Consider the following 19,925-nt stretch of genomic DNA (forward strand, 5'->3'; position numbering starts at 1 on the left):
GCAATTAAGAATCTTTCAGCTTCTTGCATGAATAATGAATAACGATCAACTGTCTGTTGCACTGACTTAATTATGCCAGATGAAATCTAATTACTAGAAGGGTTTGCACCACCTTCACCTGGTCTATATGTCTAATATTAAAACCAAACCGATCAGAGTGCAAAAAAACTTTGCTCTGGTAATATGACCAATATAACGAAAAAAATAATAATAATAATAATCATTGACAATGTTATTAACATTGTCAATGTTAATAACATTAACATTATCAGCCTTATGAGAGGCTGATAAATCTGTCGGCCTGATCCTGTCCAAGGATGAGAGGTGCAAATTGGAATCCATGTACGAGGATTTCTTTTGTGGACCTCAACACGCCACTTGAGGAGCTCCTTGAACGTCAGGCATTCACACCTCGGGTTTCGCCATGACCTCACTTAACGCCAAGCCTCAATAGTGTCTCCATGGAGCTCAGCTGTCTCCATGTTAAACGCTTATAACAGCACGAAATGCTCATGAAAGGTTTCTTCTTAGGTTTTAGTAACTTCTAGAGGATGAAGTTTACTGAAAACATTTGCTAAAGGCTAAAAGTAATCTTTGAAAACTGTTTGTTAGGGAAATGTTGGTTGATTGCTTTTGATTTTGAAAGTCAACTTTTCCAGCTCAGAAATTAGTTTTTCGGTGTTTTTCCGTTCCCATCGACCACGTCGTCAGAGTTATTACAAACAGGTCAGATTATTTTAAGGGAGTAGTTTCCTGTGACCCTTTAGCCAGTCAGTGACCAGCAGTCTTCTGACCTTGCATTTCCTCAACTCGGCTTTAGGAACCCGAGCGAAGAAGGTTCTAAACTGTTTGCTAACTATTTTTGGGGGGGGGTTGTCTTCCTCTACATTTAAGCAGACGCATTCGTGTTCTCGTGATAAGAAAGTCTGAGTCCAGCGCTTGTTTTTAAACCAGATTTAATTCACATAAAATCAGAATTAACTGCATCACACTCGTCATTGAACAGATCAGCCAGTGTTGTCAGACATAATTATATTCAAGCCAGGTTAATTAATGATAAGAACTAGAGTATAAGTGTTAGACTTGTTGAGTGAAACATACAGAGAAATTAAAAATAAGTCATCAACAAACTTGCGTTTTCTTCAACTTCAACAGTTCAAATTAAACTCCTGCCCCCATTTCCTCATCCTTCAATGGTGCACATAAAAAAGAGATAATCAGTCTGTTCACAGCAGCATAATCTGCAAAACAGATTTACCTGCTTTGATCATCCTGCCAGTGATATAGCTTTCCCACAGATTAAACGAAACATCATACTTTTCCTGTCTCAAACTTACAAAGTCGTCAGAATTTAACACCATTTTAAAAATATAAAAGTCACTGTGTTCATGGCAGAAACCTTTACAGTGGTTTATAATGAATCTATAAGCTTTATGCAAAAACCAGAAACAGGAAAGAAGGAAGGCTAGACCGAAGGTTTGTAGCAAAGAAAATAAGGAAGGACGTAACGAAGGAAGAGAGGTAGAAAAAGATTAAGTGAAGGAAAGAAGAAATGAGGGGAGAGCACAAGGAAGGAAGTAAAAACAAGCTAGGAAAAGAGAAAGCAGATGAGGACAAAGGAAAGGAGAAAACAAGAAAAAAGCGAGTTAAATCTGAAGATAGATTTTTTTTAACATCTCCTTATTTCCTTTTTTGATAATTATCCTGACCTGGAAAATAATCAAATCGAATTCCAGACTTTTCCAAACCTAGAGTGCAACAGGGAATAATTGAGGGGTTCATTTGGAGCTCAGGGGCCCTCTTCAGCTCCCCGACACGGAGCACGCTCATTGGGCCCTTTTCTTTCCAAAAAGACACATTTTCTGTCTCCTCTCGTTCCATTAAAGACCAATATCCATATGCATATAAACATGTTTGTATCTGTCCAGCGTCAGCTGACAGCCGACACCGTCAGCTGATGCTGATGCTGATCTGGAGGTAAAGAGTCGGAGGAAACGCAGAGAAAACGAGCCCTTCTGTGATTTCAAACATGCAGACAGGAAAGTTTTATGACAAATGGAAGGCTTACATGGATCCAATTCAGCTTCATAATTAAGATTCAAAGTGTCAGGATAAATTATTGATTAAACTTAACAATGACATAAATAGTATAAATATTTCTAGCTCCAGGCCAGATTTTGCTGCCGTCTTTACCGAGACGTTTCTGGTCAGAATATGTGATTCATGTCCACAGGCCTGTCCCCCGAAACTTGAGAGACTTTGGTCGGATTAACTCGTTAATGTCACAAAGCAGAATATTCAAAGTGCTCTTTTTCGCGCCGCTGCATGGCATACTGGATTGCTCCAGCCACTGAGTCTGGCATTAAAACAAAACTCAGATGCCCCAGAGAAACTAAAACCGAAAAGTATTTACGACGCTTTTTTTGTGTGTTTTTCCTGTTACAGTTGCTGTTCCCCGTCAGGCTCCAGTGCCATATTGGAGAGTTGATCCGCAAGTTATATATATATTTAAAAAAACAAAACAATAACCTGGATTTTTCTACACTTCTGAATGCTTTTCGCCTTCTCACTCACAGCAAATACATAAAAAAATAGGAACAGTAACAAATGACTGCCACCTGCAGCCGGAGGATGCAGTCTCTACCACAGACACAGAGCTGGAGCTGAATGCTGGTGTGTCTCATGACAGAAAGTGAAGAGCTTCCTGGATGTTGTTAATGTTCAGAAGTGAATCTAAATGTTCGAGAAAAAAAAAAAAAACAGAGACGTGAAGTCGGAGGCAGCTCAAGCAGTCTGTCTGCGTCTGGAATGACAAAGAGTGTGATATGTTAGGAAGCATAAAGTCCGTTACAGCCCTTTTCATCTCCATTCGTCCTCCTGTTTGTCTCCATATTGCTACGTCTCTCTCTCTCCCCTCCTGTGAACAAACACGAAAGACGGGGATCTGTTTGCGTGGCGCCGCTGCGGCGGCGTTCTTTTAGGTCTCTGGGTTTGGGGTGGCCAGCAGCGGCACGTTGTCCCTCCTCCTCCGGCCCAGTGGGGGGCGCCTGTACTGCTCCCCCTCGCCCAGCGTCTGAGGCAGCGGCTTCCTCTTGCTCTCGGGAAGCAGCAGGATGGAGAGCACGGCCAGGAGCGCCAGGGACGAGTAGATGACGTGGTGCAGGAAGTAGCCGTAGTGGTTCCGCAGGTCCATGATCGGGGAGCTGAGGCGGCCCACGCAGCCCAGGGCGAGCACCACGCCCACACCGGTTCCCCTGGACACACACCGACACACACACTCATCCTCAACACCTTCATTTTGGATCAAAAAACACATTTGAATCACTTTATTTTTTTGTTTTTGTGACAGATTGAAGCAGAGGTCTGGCTTTATATAACTTAAACAAGAAATGGTAAAGAAGTAATTGATGTTTTTAAATGTGGCTGGGATGATAAATTTAGGTTTTAGCTATTTTTTGTTGTCGTTTCAAGAAATAATTCCCATTTCTCTTGCCACTTTTCCACAAGTTTCCACAATTATCAATGTGTAAAAACTCAAAAATAGCAAAAAGCAGCTTCTTTAAAAAGAATCTTAAGTGGAAATTTTTCAAAAAATATAAGTTGTTTTCCTTCAATGTCATGTGACATTATTGGCTCTAAAATAGGTATAACTGCAGACAGCTGGGTTGGTGGGATGACAGTAAGTGTTCAAGAAATTTAGGATTTTCTGTAATCCACACAAGTTCGTATTTCTTGCTTCTATTAGATAAACGCCAGAAAACTTAGCGAGAACACTTTTAGAGGATTTTTGGAACTGTTGTCTTTGTATTCTTAAAATATGTGAATTAGTTAAATTGCCCTGCATTACAGAACCGTGTAGTTTGAACATCAAGCACTTTCAAGGACTTCAGACAGAAATCCAGGACTTTCTAAACCTTGAAAACACCTCATTGAAATTCACGCATGTTTATACTGGTCCCCATATGACAAATCCTCCGCTCCCTTTTGATTCACTGCATTTCTAATGTTCCAAGCTTCTGTCTGTGCGTTTGTCACCTGATGATGGTGGGCATGATCTCTGCGGTGAAGAGGATGCAGAGCGATGCAGTGGCTTGGGAGGAGAAAAGACCCAACACTGAGAAAACCGTGATGGCCGTCTCACTGAGATCTGTCGGGGAGGAGAAGAGAAAGTGTTGACAACATGAAGGTGACGAGCCCCTTGCGATTGAATCGACTCAGTCAGCTTGACTTCCTTCAGCTCGTAAAGGAACAAAGACCCGCCCAGCAGTCTAATCAGCACCTTGTTAGCTGATGATGAGTGATAAAAGCGCAGCCTCTGACACAGCTTTGACTTTGCTCTCACTGCAGTGTCCTACATAAACCAGGAGTTGTTTTATTTATCAGCCACTAGGGGGAGACAGAGATTCTGAAATGTGTGCTTCCACAATGCAATGGAAAAACAAGCAGACGGATGTGCTGTTTAACGTTTTCATAATGGATGAAGTTCAGTTTGATCTTGCAGATGAATATGGGCTAAAATGAAATCTCCATCATTACTTTAATCATTTCCTAACAGAAGGAGATGAAGAGATCCTGTTGAACTATTAATATTCTCTCCTGTTTGAGTGTGGATTTATGCAAAATAATAATAGAAAAAAAAAAAGAGAAAGCCCCCTGCTGCCCGCTAAAAGTCAGCTTACACTCCATGAGTCCCAGGAGGATCAACGAGGCCAGACCCGTCGTCGTCATGAACAGGAGAAGGATGCCACGGCGACCGCACCTGTCCACCGTCGCCCAGAGCAGCACCCAGGCTCCGCCCCCCGCGCTCACGGACAACAAGTACGTCCAGTAGAAGCTGGGGGCGGTGCCTCTGACGTCGCCACGGAACGAGCTGTAACAGTGACTGATGCCGTGAGAGATGAATCTGAGGAGAGAGGATGGGGGGAAGGAAGAGGTTAGGGATGAAATACGAGCCTGCAGCACGCTTGTACACAAAGCGCTGAACTGACACAAAACACCGTCCCGGCGCTAAATTGGTGCGGGGTGACTTACGACGTGAAGCCGAGGACGCAGATATTCTTCCAGATGTTCTTGCTGTGGAAAAGCTCGGGGAAGGACAGGTGGGGGCGGGAGGAGGGCGCCGGCTCCGAGTCCAGCTCTGCGGAACAACGGGACCGAAACCATCAAAGTCCAACCTTCCTTAAAGCTGCAACAATGAGTTGTTTTCAACCGATTCAGAACAGAAAAAAAAATTTTTTTAAGCTGTGAGTTTTCTGTTAAAGTACACCCAGCTTGTTTAGACAATGTTTCATGTTTGAATAAAAAGACTTGCTGTGAATTAATGGCAGAGATTTCTTTAGCAGTTACCATGGCATAGTTATTATACAACTAATGTTTCTTCAACACATATTTATTCAAGAAGGATTCTATTAGGAAAAAATAAAACTACTTACATTTTGATCTTTTGAATATAGTTTTTTGCCACTTCTTATGTCACAAAACATGAATCTGACTCCATCTTTGTTTTAGGAAACACACAGGGTAGGGCTAAACTAATATCCTCTTGCCGCACAAATCAGAAAACAGTCTCACTTGTTTGAGACATCAAAACATAACTCAAATATACAATTACTGACAATATGGTTTATTCTCATCTACTACGACAATGAAGCAGTGAGGTTTGTGGAGGATGAGAATGTTTAGTCAGAGCTAAGCTGACAAAACAGAAGCGATAATGGAAACATCTGCTTCTATCGTGTAAACATGTTTATATGTAAATAAAGCCTGACTTTGGTTGTCTTCTGCAGCAGCAGCAGCATGTCATTATGGCACATTATAGTTGCATTGTAAAGCAGGAAGCAAATCCATTCAGCAAATCCTTGATTATAACTTGGCATTCACTGCATATTTACATAAAAAAATATCAAAAACATTACTTAAGTGGTTCTGTTTTAAATGTGAAATTAACAATTATTCTTGCAGTAGTGAATTTGACACCAATTATTAAAGTTTTGACAATGTTTTCTACAGCATGTATTAATGTGATTATGTAGCAAAGCCTCAAACAAATACATAAAACAGACCTCCATTACATTAGGCAAACTTTTGGCAGTATGGTTCTTGTGGAATAAAAGGTATAAAAAGCTGATATTAGTCAGGCATTCTGCTTGGACAGCCTGCAGCTTAACAGTCCACACAGCTGAATTTCTCGTTTTGCATAAATGGGGGAAATAATGTAACAGCTGCAAGGAAGCAGAAACAATTTGCAGAGAAGCAACACAGCAGATCTCTGATCAAAACTCCTGAAGTTTTCTCACTAAATCATCTTTAAACCATATAGACTTTCATTTTGAAATCATAACTTAAAAATACCACGCTTAATAGTAACGTAAGCATTTTGGATACCGGCGTTGCACAAACCCAATATTTAAACACTTAAGTGAGTTTGTGAACACACCTGTGAAGCTCTCGTCATCCCTCAAGTCTCTGTTGGAGTTCCTCCTCTCGCTGAACGCGTTCATGTCCGCGGATCGCTCCGACAGGAGGAGCCAGCGTGGGGACTCTGGAAACACACCGGGAACGCTGCAGGAGGGGGAAACCCAACACATAATCACCCTTCAGCCTCAAAGGGAATTATTTGAAAGCCAGGAAGCTTTTGTGGCACCGATTTATTCCATGAGCCAAAGAAATAAACAAGTCAGCAAGTGGTACAAATCTTTAATCCTTTCTTATTAAAATTTGCGGATTATTGCCGCAAATCTGCGGATAATCTTTTTTAATTTAGCTAGAAGGAGCGGCGAGGGCTTGCCGGAGTCTTATGGAAACTTGGCCAGTTGAATAAAGCGGTCCTAATGTGTCTTGACGTGAACAAGAAGTAAATCAATACAATCTGACGAAGCTTTCTGCAAGCCAGCTGGCCGTAGGACGTGGGTCCTTTTAATGGAGACTCAATGAGTTATCGATTTGGGCGAGCGGTCGTACCCGTAGCTGAGAAAGAGTGTCAAAGGGGCCGCCCCGGCTCCCAGCAGGCCCCTCCAGGACTGGCAGCCGAGGGCCACGGCCAGCAGCAGCAGCTCCCCTGCCACGGTCATGAACCCAGCCAGCATGGCCGCCACAAGCCTGAGCGACGGCTCGCACAGCTCCAGACCTGCCGTGCAAGAAAACATCACTGCTTCAGAAGTCCGCTGCTCTAAGATGCTTATTCTCCCACGGTTCACGTTTTGATTCAGAAAGGCGTCCTACTGGCTGTGTGTGTTTAACCATCTGAGTCATTCCATGCTGGTATTTACAAATTCAGTCTTTTGATGCTAGTCCCAAGTGTCAATTAAAAGCTAATTATGGAGATTTAACTAAGCGAGTCTGAGCCAGATGAAAACATTTACTGCTACAAACAGGCAAACATCAGGATGGCATTTTGTGTTTGTTAGTTTGATTGATGTATAAAAAAAATGTTAAATTAATAATAAAAGTATTCGCACCCATTGAACTGTTTCTCCTTTTTGTCACTTTGTAAGCACAAACGTTATGAAGATTTGACATGGAGCATTAGTACAAAGCAGCACAAAGCTTTCATTGCTTCCACTGATTTTTACTAGAAAAAAATCTGAGAAGTGTGGCATGCTTTTAAATTTTTTGTAGGCTCTCCCTTTTGCTGCAGCAAGTCATTGAAGGTTTGTCTCCGTCAGCTGTTTATTCCCACCAATTTAAAAGTTGTGCCACATATTCTAATTGTATTCAGGTCTGCACTTTGACTGGGCCATTCTAATACATGCTTTAATATAAACCTCAGTCTCATGTCTTTTTGCATAATTGCATAATATTTTATGCAACGAGAGTAAAAAGGGCCAAATACAAATGCGTGCCTCACTTTTCAGGGGGTTTTTTAGGAAAAGATTATGAAAACCCATATACAGATGTCCGTCCAATCCATAACTATGTGCCTCGTTATGTTGGTCTGTGATCTAAAAATCAACCAAAACTTTAGGCTTGAGGTTGGAGTGTAACAAAATATGTAGTAGTTTTAATAAGCATGACATCAAGTGCAAATGAAACTCTAAGGAGCCATCTCACCAGCCATGGACTAAGATCCCCTTTAATTATGCTCTAGTTAGCAATTATTTACATGTCACAAATCTCCATAGCTTATCAAGCCTCATACGTTTGTGACGTTTTCAGAGTTTTCACAACCAATACTGAAAGCAGTTCCTGTTTTACAGAGAAAAGCCTCCTGCTGCTGTCAACAAATAACAAAACATAGTGAGGCCCACTGGATGATTTGCTCTGTAGAAAAGTCTGTCTGGCCTATTTGTTGGATCATAGGTTAATAACTGGGTATACTTACGGGCGATGTACAGGGTTAGGTAGACCCCTGCGCTGGCAGCAGCCAGGCAGAAGCGCATGATGATGAAGATGGAAGGGTACGGAGAGACACACACCAGCACCCCAAACACCACCGACAGAGTCAGAGAGATCAGCAGGGTCTTGGACCTGCCCAGCCTGCAGAACCACAGAAACACAAAGCTGCAGCTGAGACACATAGCTAATAACATAGTGAAACCTTTAACATAGGAAAAAAAGCAGCTCATATTTTTGTACTGAGCTGACTCAAGTGAAAACCGTTTATCCTCAAGACAAATTTCAATTATACCTTCTTGAAAACGAAAGAACCAGAGCTAGTCAACCCTGACTGTAAATCATTGTGATAATTTGCCGATGTTTTGCTGATTTGTGTCTTGTTCCCACAGCAGAGCTCTGCTGTGGGAGCCCAGAGGTGGGAGCATTAAATTACTGGCCTTAACAAACGCATGCAACGCTCAGCTGGTCAGGAAACGAATGAGGGCCATTAGCTGATTGAAATGACATCATCGTTCTTCCTTGCTCTCCCAGCTTAGCCCTTCCAGTGACACAACAGATGCAGACCAGTTTGGTTAGCTGAAGGGAGTGTGGATGGAGGTTAAAAAAAAAAAAAAGTCGGCCACAGCTGGTGATTTTTTAGGGTTAATTTCTTTGTTGCACATTCCAGTTTCTTACAGTAATAAAAATAAAGGAGAAACAACTTGTCCATGATTTGTGCTGTTTAAATCACAAGCTCTAATGCACCTTATTGCAAATTTTCTGTGGCACATGACGGGATAATATCAAGGAGAGGGAAAAATGATGCAAGCTTCTTTTTTTTTCTACTTTTTTTTAAACTATTCCAACCAGCTTCCCACCAAATCTGACCAGCATTCATACAGCATGAGTTTATCACCGCCAAGTTTTATAAGAGGTTTGGTAAACTAAACAACCAAAAGTATTCCCTCGCCTTCCTTCACTTATGCATGAACTCGAGTGATGCAAGATACAGAGAAAGACTATGAGAAAGAGAAAGAAAGTACAAAAAAACAAAAATGACTAAGAAACAAAGGTCCAACAGTCTTTAAAGAAATACACCACAGAATAAATGAGAGAATGTTTTTTAGTTTACCTGTCAGCTGTGTAGCCCAGGCTGAGGCATCCAGTCAGAACGCCCAGGATGAAGCACACCTCCTCCACCGGAACCAGCCAGTACTGGGCACACACCAGATCCCACTGGACAGACGGAGAGAGGTCTGTCAGAGATGATCTGCTTGAGTCAGGACCAGCATTTATGATTTTTAGAAAGGTCAGAGGCAATAAACATCAAGAGGATCAAAAGATGAACACACCATATGAACAGAAAGCTGTGGTTAATGATTAAGAGGCAAAACATCAGTGAAACCAAACTTAATACGGGTCTGGAGTTCAAGAAGTCCAGAAAGATACAAAAGAAGGATTAACTCCCATTGGGCAAATACAGGAAGCTCTTGATTCTTTTGTGTGATGTAAAAGTAAATTACTGTGCTGAAAGTGGAGTGTGGTCACATACAAGCAAAGATAGAAAGTCCACGCACATTTGTCTTAAACACCAGATTTCTGCTCTCGGTTCAGTTTCATCTCCCCAAATTGATCCACTGATATGCATTTACAGCTGAGCTCTGCTGGAGGAGGGGGGAGAATAACACGGTTCTAATGATCCGGTCTATAGGGAGTTCGAGGAGAGAGCTAAACATTAAGAGGTCTTGCATGACTGGAAATCGTGCGGCGGAACAGAGAAAAGCCCGTCAGCCTGTCCTGTTGCTGAGTAACGAGATCACAACGGCGCACGCCGGCTGGACAAAGGCCGGCGTGACGTCGCATGTCTCTCATGCGCCTGGAACGCTTTGCACGACAGGAGCGGAGCAGGAATGAGTACAAACGAGTTCAGAGACTCCCCGGACTGGTTTGGTGGGAGAAGAAAGAAACTTGCAGTCAATTTGGATGACTCCCAAACAAAGAATCATCGGGTCGGATTTAGTTTCTCTTCATATTTATGTCATTTCACCTCAGCATGAATTCATTTGTGCTGTGAAGGCCTCAATTTGTTAAAGAGAACCAACATCATCATGAAGACCATGATGTCACAATAAATGCCATCTTATTTACTATAATTACATTTTTCTCTTGGGTTTGGCACACCAAGTTAAAATAAACTCAAAATGGACAGTTATGCGGAAGTGCAGTTATTTTCTCACACATGTCAGCACAAGGTTGAAAGTGTGATGACCAGAGTGAGCGGGACTTTGACTAAAGCCAAATGAATCCAAGTCAGCCTTAAAAGCTACATTTGGGATCCAACTTTCGGTGTCAACATGAATAAGAAAATCCCCCACGATAATGTATTTAGTGCTAAATCAGAATTGTTTAGTTTTTCTTCTGAAAACATGGCGGTTCACCTAAACCGATGAGTGGGGAAAGGAAAGAAAATTCATCAGAGAGGCTGTCAAACTGCTGATGGTAAATCTGGAGGAGCTACAGACGTCCAGAGATCAGGTGGGACAATGTGTTGAGATAAAAAAAAAAAAAGATTATTTTGTAGACTCTAAAGCAGATGAGTTTCCCAAAGCCACATAGGATACACAACAAGGAAGAGGTTGAGGTTAGCAACATGTGGAAGAGTTTAAGGGGTAAAAACATTCTGAAAGGCACTGCAGACCCACATCAGAGAGGTTATACTGTGTGGAAACAGGCAATACGGATTGATCTGGAGCTCGTCCTGTCTTACTTTAAACACACTGCTACCACCTCAGCACAGTGAAGCTGCCGCACAGGAAGGAGGAAGAGATCTCACACACACCAACACACAGAGACAGCGAAGCATCCTGTCTGTAAACCCGAGTGTGAACACTGCTTCTACAACACGGACGCTTTTGCATCCAAATGCGTCCCTTGGCAGCGCTTGAGAATCTTCCGTTTGCTGCAGTGGTGTGGGTGGATCACCAGCACACTGGGCTCAGACTGTGGACTGGAGGACTGGGTGGGGTTCTTACAGCTGCATGGTCAGAAATGGAAAGATGGAGTGATCGCCAGAGGGCACGGACCGAGACTGTTGGAAGTATGTGGTGCGGAGGCAGCAGAGATATACGAAGAGTTATTCACAAACAGGGAGCTGCCAAGGTCTGCTGGGACAGTAGCAGCTTTAATTACAGCTAGTTTCAGGAGAGAAGTCGGCTGAAAGGTTGGAGACACAAAGCCGTGTCCTTGAGGTTGAGGAGCTCAAAGATTGGAAGCAAAATAATTAATGTTGTACATAACAGGTCATATAAAGAGAAACAGAGGAAAGCTGTTAAAGAAACTATTTACCCTGCATGCTTTTATTTTATTGCATGCCTCAGTTTCCATCTATATCAGCGCAGCAGCAGCTCTCTCTCTGTCATCAGGATTGTCCTCAATGATAATGGAAATTCTCATCTTGGACATTCCAAAATGTTACATGTTCCTCCACAGTCTTCTTCGCACAATGATCTAAATAAAGGTCTTCTGAATCAGTGTTGGAACCTGAAGGTCGTGGAGATCATCATCGACCTCCACAGGTCGCCATCAGACCCAAACGGTTCTGCAACGCCACAGCAGAACACCAGACTCCAGCAGACTTTCTGTCTTAAAATGTTAAAATGCTGTTAAGACTAACCACATTATATTCTTGTGCTTTATTGTTACCAAAGTGACACAAAACAGGACCTAAACTTGCTCAGTTTGTTGTGTTTCATGTTGAAAACACACACACAAAAAGGCATTCCTATTCATTCACAGCACATGTTTAGTTGAAGTATGTAGTTGTGTTCACTCTAATCTGATTTAAAGCCAACAGAAAGGCTGCCTTGTTAAGTTGTATGCTGTTATTGAGGAAACAATGAAATGAACAAAATTAAATATGAGCTTTCATAAAAGCTGTGAGCTGTGTAAAAGAGCACTTTGCACCTCAACAAGTTTTAAACAAACTGAACAGCCTGATGTTTTTTTTATCCTATTCAAACGGTGAAATGCTAAATGATCTCTGCTTTCTGCTTTTTTAACATTTACTGGTCAAAGCCGTTTTGCAAATAAAAGCAGCTTCCTATGCAAGAAACATTCCAGATGTATACAATAATTTATCCAGGATTCTGATATATATAAATATTATTTCTCACAAGCACCAATGATTCAAGGCATCTTAAAATTAAATATGCACTGGTAGTAATGTAATTCTTGAGATCATTAGGTCTTTTTTATTATTAACACAGGTTACGTATTTATTAAACTTTTTTTTAGCTCATCCAAACAACTGAGACTTTGTGTTTTCAACATATTCTTAGCAAAAGGAAAATGATTTGCATGAAACAGTTGGCTGATTTTAAAGACACTCACCCTTGATGCTCTCTGTATGTTTCAGTAAATTAGAACCAACATTTATCAATTTTGGAAAAGCATGTAAAAGTGATCATCCCACACCATGGAGGAGGTCTGTTTGGGAACCAAAAGGATGTAAGGAACTTCCCTGACTTTTGATAAATGACAGTCAAACTCAGAGGAAGATTTTCACCATAAATAGGAAGAGCCGAACCTCTGCGCATTATTTGTTGTTGTTGTTTTTTTCTTATTGTACTTCATATGAATGGAAGCCTGTATGGAATGTTCTGTATGTTGTCCTGTTTAAAATAAGACCAGAATCAGAACCAGAACCAAACACTGAGAAACAGCATTGAGTTCCTATGCTCCTCTAATCAGGAACAAACTTCCAGAAAACTACAAAACAGCCGAAACACAGAGTTCCTTTAAATCAAGGCTAAAAACCCCACCTGTTTAGAGCTGCCTTTGATTAGTAATAAGTTGAATTACATATTCAATGTTGTTTGATGAGTTTGATGATGGCATTTGATAGATTGTGATGTTTATTGCCTGTTCCATAAACGGTGACTGTATGATGATTTTACGATGTAGTGCCCTTTGAACTGCCTTGTTGCTGAAATGTGCTACATAAATAAACATGACTTGACCTTAGAGCCTTAAAACACTGATGTTCCTGCGTTGCAGCATGTGGGATTTATCCGGTCGTCCCTTGAGGTTAAATAAGTTTGTGACGCTGAATCAAAGTTTAGTACAACTCTGCAGAAAGCAAAGCTGCAAGCTCAGCAGGACTTTGCAGTAGAAACGAGTGGGGAGAAAAAAAAAGAGGTTTCTCAGCATTTAAGCCCTAAATCCTAACTAAAAGGAATCACTTTGACAGGTGAGCAGCCAGGCTGAAGCGTTACCTCGGTGACGATGTTGTTCTTCAGCCCCTCCGTCACGTTGTAGTCCCACCCGGACTCGCAGTCCACCACGGCCGACTGGCTGCCGTTGGCGTACTGCTTACACTGGGACGGGCTCCCGGTCTCCCCGGGCCGCGGCCCCTTCTCCCAGGGCAGGGAGGCGTTCAGCACCTCCGGCGAGGGCGACGGGCCCGGCAGGCGGCAGTGGTGCGGCGGCGAGAGCGTGATGAGGGGGTCGGAGGAGAGCAGGAAGGCCAGGAAGAGGTTGGGGAGGATGGAGAGCGCGATCAGCACGCGCTGCTTCTTCCTGCCCAGAGCCAGCACCATCACCTCGCCCGTGGGAGGCAGCGAGGGCGGGGCCGGGATGGAGGAGGAGGACGGGGCCGGCGAGGAGGGAGCCGGGGACGAGGGGAGGGACGGGGGAGGCGCCGGACACGGGGAGGGGGAGATGAGGGGAGGCGAGTCAGGGGAGGTCATCATTTGTTGTTGAGGTCAGAGGTCCTCAGGCAGAAAGGGAGGCGGAGCTCTGGGAGCGAACAGATCACACAGTTATAAGTAACAGCAGCAAGAACGCTATAAAGACATGCAGAAAGACGCTAAGAAAAGTCCGTCTCTACCAATAAAAGCAGCAGATGTTCACAGGACAAGCAGCGTCTAGGAAGGAACTCAAAACTCTTTCACGTTTTTACAGTTACAACCACAAACTCTGTTTAGCATTTTATGTGCTCCTTGAAGAGGAATTTGCAAATAACTGTTTTTACTTAGGGCTGGACAATGAGACTTAAAAAAAAAAAAAAAACTGTCACGATAGAAGCGCTGACGCTTGTGAATATCAATAGTTATCGATTAGTTTTTTATTTTAAACATCTGAAATACTGCCAAGCATGTTTCCTGTTTTATTCACAGTTTTCACTCCACGTTTGTTCACTTTTTATCGATACTTTTCATTTATGAGGCAGGGTGACAAAACCCCAACCTGCGGCTGTGCGAGTCACTCGACTGGTTGTTGCTAGGTAACCAATGAGTGAGTGAGTTGATGCTACCCAGCTAGCATAGCAACGACTGGCAGACTCAGCAGCAGAAGCCTGTCCTATGCCTACATCTCCCAGAATGTTGTGCGGTTCTGGATAGAAGTTCAGTCAATAAACTACGTACTGAATATTTTATCAGACAAATAATCTTTCGCTATTGATCTATTGCAATATGTATTGCAAATGCTTTATTGTCCAGCACTATTTGGGGTACTTCTGTATTTCTGCAAAGAATTCAATGTCAAGTTAAAGCGACACAACAACACGTGAAAATGTTCTGAGAGGTCATAAATATTGTTTTCCTAAGTATTATATACAATACTCTATGTGGAAAAGTTTTACCACCTGTTTGGGTCTTTTTTCACACCAAAATGAGACTTTATTACTCCTTCCTCATCAAAATGTTTTAAACCGGTATTTGCAAACAAAACATATTTTTGTTTTAAATATTTGAAGCATTTCCTGCTTCTATGTGCTTGTTGTTATAGTCTTAAACTTTCTGTCTCTTTTTTCCTACCAGCTCTGTGCTGTTCCTTGCACCTCTGCTACATACTGTGTGTTGTTTGCTAAACAGTAATTGAAAAGAAAAAGAAAAACAAAAGAGCAGCCATGTATGTTGCAAATAAAAGCAGGTCCTTCATTTCCCTTAATGCAACTTATTCCAGATGCCTTTTGAAGGTAAAACATGTTTATTTGTTTGATATATTTCTTATGAGTATGTTGCTCATTTTGTTTTTTCTCTAACCTGGACCTTTTTTTTTTTTTTTTTTTTTTTTTTTACAATCACAGATTATAAGGTCACAGATTACACAAAACCTGCAAAATTGCGTAGACTGATCCTACCAGTGGGTTTAGGGGCGCTCTGCTAGAGCGGGCGCCAAACAACGGCATATAAAAATAAAATGGTGCGATCCACAACACAGTCACGTCTGTGATGTGCCCGCAGACTCTTCACACAGCACAAAGTTCCTGCCCTACCACATTGTCACTGAAAATCCCATTGCAGAATCAAAGCCATGAGATGGCACTCTCGGCTAACTTGCAGCTAAACACCTAAATATAGCCTTATTGTGACTTATTATCCGCCTGCTGCGTGTTTCCAGAGTACAGGCAGCTCTGATCTGGCCTTGGGACAGCCTTTCTGTCCACATGGGGCTCCTTCAGGAGTTGCCGTGTTTTCTTTCCACGGGGCCAGGAAGTCTAACAGAAAAGGAATCCCACAGGGTTACATAAGAGCTTTTCTTTTGTGTGTGTGTCTTACAGGAGGTTGGAGGGGAAAGGACGTGGAAGGAATGTAACACACGGGGCCAAGCTGGCCGGCCTCTGAGAACAGAGCGCAGTAGTGATGGAGGGGCCCCTGTCCCTCCAGACACCTGCCCCGGAGAGCCGAGCCACAACAAACACACGTCACCGCATCTGCCTGGTGCCCGACATGACCGCGCGCAAACACTTACCGTTTCTCAAAAGGCTGTTACAGGAGAGCCAGGAGGAGCCAGCTGTTTCTTCCAAACACCCATGACACTGCGGGTTGAGACCAGAGCTTCACCGCGTCCACCGTCTCTCGGCGGCGCCTCGGTGCCAGCCTGCGTTTTCTAACGACAGAGCGGACATTTCTGTCCCGGAGAAGAAGGGCTTCGGTTTCTGGTGTCCTTCCTTCCGTTCAGGCAACGGGCGCTGCGCTGATGTCGTTGAAGCTCCGCCGCTTGGACATGTGATGCTCCGGGAGGGAGGAGGGGAGAGGGGGATGCTCGCTGGACTCCCCAGCTCCTCAGTCCAGCCGTCACCGCTCCCTGGTTCAGTGCGGCCGAGTCAGTCCAAGTTTCGGAGCGCCGGCATTACGACACGACCCGAAATAAATGTGCGCGACGTCACCCGAAAAAGAAACGCGTCGCCTGGCGGACAAAGACCGCGTGGGAAACTGCAGAGAAGCCGCCTGTTTAAGAAGGGGAGCAGCTCCAACCGGCGGCGAAGCACTTCGAGAAAAGTCGGCTAAATCCGTGGAAACGGCGTCTCGTCGTCGTACCGCTGCCAAAGATCCTGTGTGGTGGACTGATGACTCACTCTGTGGGAGAAAAAAAAGGTTAAATAAATAGAAATTAAAATCTAATACCTAAATAATTTGTTAGATTTCTACTCTTCAAAAAGTAATATTCTCGAAATCATCACAAAATATATTAATATTTCATTTATATTTCCCAAAACTAAAGTACCTTTAACTTATTGAGATTTTGTCACCTTGCAGACAAATAGCCCAATATATATTTTATTGGGCTATTATGTGACAGAGCAATAGAAGGTAACTCATAAATATGAAATGGAAACAATATGCAGTTGCTTCATTTTAAAGTCCGTCAGTTTGCCATGAAAACATAGCGGACATCAATTTTCAAGTCTTGCCACAGATTTCTGAGTTTGCCTTAATTTAGAACCTGCCCAGACTTTGACTGGGCCATTCTTATGCAAAATAATCATTTGATTTAAATCATCTAGCTGTAGGCTTACTGCTCCACTCTTAAGTCTGCCAAAGTCTAGGCTTAACCCTGATATTGCCCTTCGTTGAACTCCCGTTATCTTCATTATTGTTGTTTTACATCCGGATTTAATTTGAAAATTAGAAGATATTCAGACATTTATGCGAAGGTCACAAATGGGGGGGTGGATTAGCTTTCACTACCAACAGAAAGAAAACATGTCCTTCCTAGAGCCTTTCAGCTGTTTAGTTGATGATACATAATTCTGAAATATTTCTTTGCTTTCCAGAAAATCATAAAATTGATGTCAGTTTGAAATTTTATCAGACATCCACAGCCTAACTTTCCCTCAAGAAAGAACATTTCGACACAATGAGAATGTTTTCACGTTTCCCAGAAGAAGAGAAAGTTCGAACGTTGTCGTGCAGCACATCGGCGTCAGAGTGGGACGTCTGTTTTTCTGCGCTCTTTGCCGATTCGCTCGTCTGCCGCGGGGTGGCGCCATAAATCAGGGATCCACAAGTGACACGTCAAACGCGCCTTTATGCTTTTTGACCCGTGCAGAGTAAGGCTTGGGGGAATGGGGGCGTTTTATCCCTCTGCCTGGTCCCTGCGTCTTTAACGCAAGACAACGAGATCATCGCCGTCAACAGGTTACTCCTGCGGTGCATTAAATGTTTGAAACTTTGTCATTGGATTAGTTTGAAACTCTGCCCTGCTGTTTTAAGACTCAGTGGATGACCCCAACATTGTTTGTTCTACTGGGCATGCACCACATGGCCATCAGAGCAGGATGCTGCAAAGGTAGCTGTAAGAAAATGAAATATTCATTGCAGGGGAGAATTAATGTGTTTTCCTCATGCAGGCTCCGTATTTCAGTTTACATTTTTTATTATTATTATTATTTGAATGTCTAAAATCAAAGACGACATCCAACTCGTTAACTTTGAAACCGAATGTGCTTCTTGTTTCACCCTGAAATAAAATGAAGACGCACATTTTTTTCCATTTTCTTTTCTTTTGTTTTCATCAATAACGGAGCTCCATCGGTGGCAGTGGGGTTCACATGGTGTGCTGTTGTTGTTGAGTAACTCGGTAGGGATTAGGTGAAATACAGGCTTTCTTAAGTCTGTGGAGATGTTGCAGTCCTGGGACCACATATTGCCCCACATGACGCTGCAGGACATTTCAACAGACACGGTCGCACAGAAGTTTTCATGTGCATGGGGGACTTGTCAGACTGGAGAAAAAGAAGAAATAAAAGAAAAGGGACTTTGTTGCACTTTCACTCTCCTTTGTGCATTCTCACAAGCGAGTGTCTGCTTCTTATTTTGTTGCTGCAAAAAAAAAAAAAAAAAAAAAAACAACAACAAAAAAAAGGTCTGGAAAATGTCAGAGTTTTTTGCTTTGCTCCTCCAGGGGTGCATACAGGAAGTGTTACAGCATTTCTTAGAATCTGTGTGTCAGTGCATTTCTTATTATTTTGATCGGCTATAATCTCAAGCGTCCAAATTAACTGTCGAGGATCCGCCGAGGCGTTTCTGCTGGGTCAATATGCAGGCCCATTAGTTTTTTGGGGTTTTTTTGCGTGTCGCAAAATTGCAAACTAAGAGACTTCTTAAACTTTAACAAATAAAATGTGTTCTTTTATTTGGCCCTGTTCCCTATCAAATATCTAATTGGAAAGGTTTTTTGGGGATTTTTTTTTTAAACTCTTGTGGTCTCACACAACAAAAGGCATCAGCACGAAACTGCTATTATGTTTCATTTTTACAATCCTGTGAAAGAGCCCACTTAAAGACTACTTCTGTCTTTGTCCCTGTTCTTGTTCTTGTTTTGTTTTCGTTTGTTTCTTCGTCACCTAGGTGTTTCAGAGAATGAAACGTATTATGATATCTGAAACAAGACAACCTTCCTTGTTAAATGAATCTTCTGCGACGTTGTGTCTTCGTCTTCGTCAGGCCACAGAATACTTTTCACAAAAGTCTTGAGAATCATGCAAAAAAGAAAAAAAAAAGGCAAACAATTGAATTGAAGTTGTTGTTGGGGTTTTTTTTGCATGATAAATGATGTTAGAGTTAGCTTGATGATATAAAAATAAAAAAAATAGAGGTCGTATACTTTTTCACAACCCTGGTGCTTGCTATGTTGCCTGAAATTCATATTATCATATTCCAATCAGAAATCGACAAGATTACGCGAAGTGAATAAATCAGATGTTTGGCTTGATGCCCCCACCCCTTCCGTCTGAGTCCTATCTCTGTGTCCCTTCATTACCATCACAGCCACAGGAAGGCCCTGACAGCCCCAAACACTGATATTATCTCTGCACTCCTCATCTCTGTCCTCCACTGTGTCGAAATCTTGCCCATCCCACAAAGGGAAACCGCTGGGGCACAACGGTCCATGGCATGACGTCCGTTTCTGTGGGTAGGGGGTTTATGGGAAATAGCGCGGCTGGTGTGCACCTTGACGAAGGATGCTGGCTGGGTGGAGGGCGGTGGGGGTCGGGGGATGTGAGGAATCGATGGCAGCGACAACATGTTGATTCGTTCGCACGTTTCTGCAGTTGCCTGAGCCACAAATGCCAAATCGCCGCTGCGTTGGAAATGTTTTTGAGATGAGTTGGTGTGATCTGGCCCCGAATCCGTGCATCACAACGAAACGGCACAGAGACCTGAGAATGAATAATTTGATATCTATTTCACAAGAATTCCTGCACAATTGCAGACCAGATTCCACGACAATAAAACCGGCGAAATTGACTTCGCCGTCACGAAAGCGGTCACAAATCAAATATTCATGGACGGAGGCACTTAGATTGTTAGATTTCATTGCCT

At 42.7% G+C, this 19,925-nt stretch overlaps 1 protein-coding gene across 1 annotated transcript; it reads right to left on the minus strand.

Moving 5' to 3' along the window:
- Positions 1 to 939: 939 nt before the first annotated feature.
- slc22a17 (solute carrier family 22 member 17) lies at positions 940 to 16,677 on the minus strand. Its single transcript, XM_055037396.1, has 10 exons — positions 16,069 to 16,677; positions 13,587 to 14,109; positions 9,446 to 9,549; positions 8,321 to 8,475; positions 6,961 to 7,126; positions 6,437 to 6,561; positions 5,032 to 5,137; positions 4,680 to 4,903; positions 4,036 to 4,147; positions 940 to 3,254 (listed from the first exon to the last, which is right to left on the minus strand). The coding sequence occupies exons 2-10, from the start codon at positions 14,061 to 14,063 to the stop codon at positions 2,978 to 2,980; spliced, it is 1,746 nt and encodes a 581-aa protein (XP_054893371.1). The 5' UTR covers positions 14,064 to 14,109; positions 16,069 to 16,677; the 3' UTR covers positions 940 to 2,977.
- Positions 16,678 to 19,925: the final 3,248 nt, after the last annotated feature.

Source organism: Poeciliopsis prolifica, unplaced genomic scaffold (genome assembly GCF_027474105.1).
Source record: "Poeciliopsis prolifica strain line A6 unplaced genomic scaffold, Auburn_PproV2 SCAFFOLD012, whole genome shotgun sequence".
Lineage (NCBI taxonomy): Eukaryota > Metazoa > Chordata > Actinopteri > Cyprinodontiformes > Poeciliidae > Poeciliopsis > Poeciliopsis prolifica.

Bases quoted from the DNA above. Each gene is read 5' to 3' on its own strand.
- slc22a17 (XM_055037396.1), bottom strand. From the start codon at position 14,063: ATGATGACCTCCCCTGACTCGCCTCCCCTCATCTCCCCCTCCCCGTGT. The intron at 5,138-6,436 runs GTGTGTTCACAA...GTTGTTCCGCAG, and splicing joins GGATGACGAGAGCTTCACAG to AGCTGGACTCGGAGCCGGCG. The intron at 4,904-5,031 runs GTAAGTCACCCC...CTCTCTCCTCAG, and splicing joins TGCGTCCTCGGCTTCACGTC to ATTCATCTCTCACGGCATCA.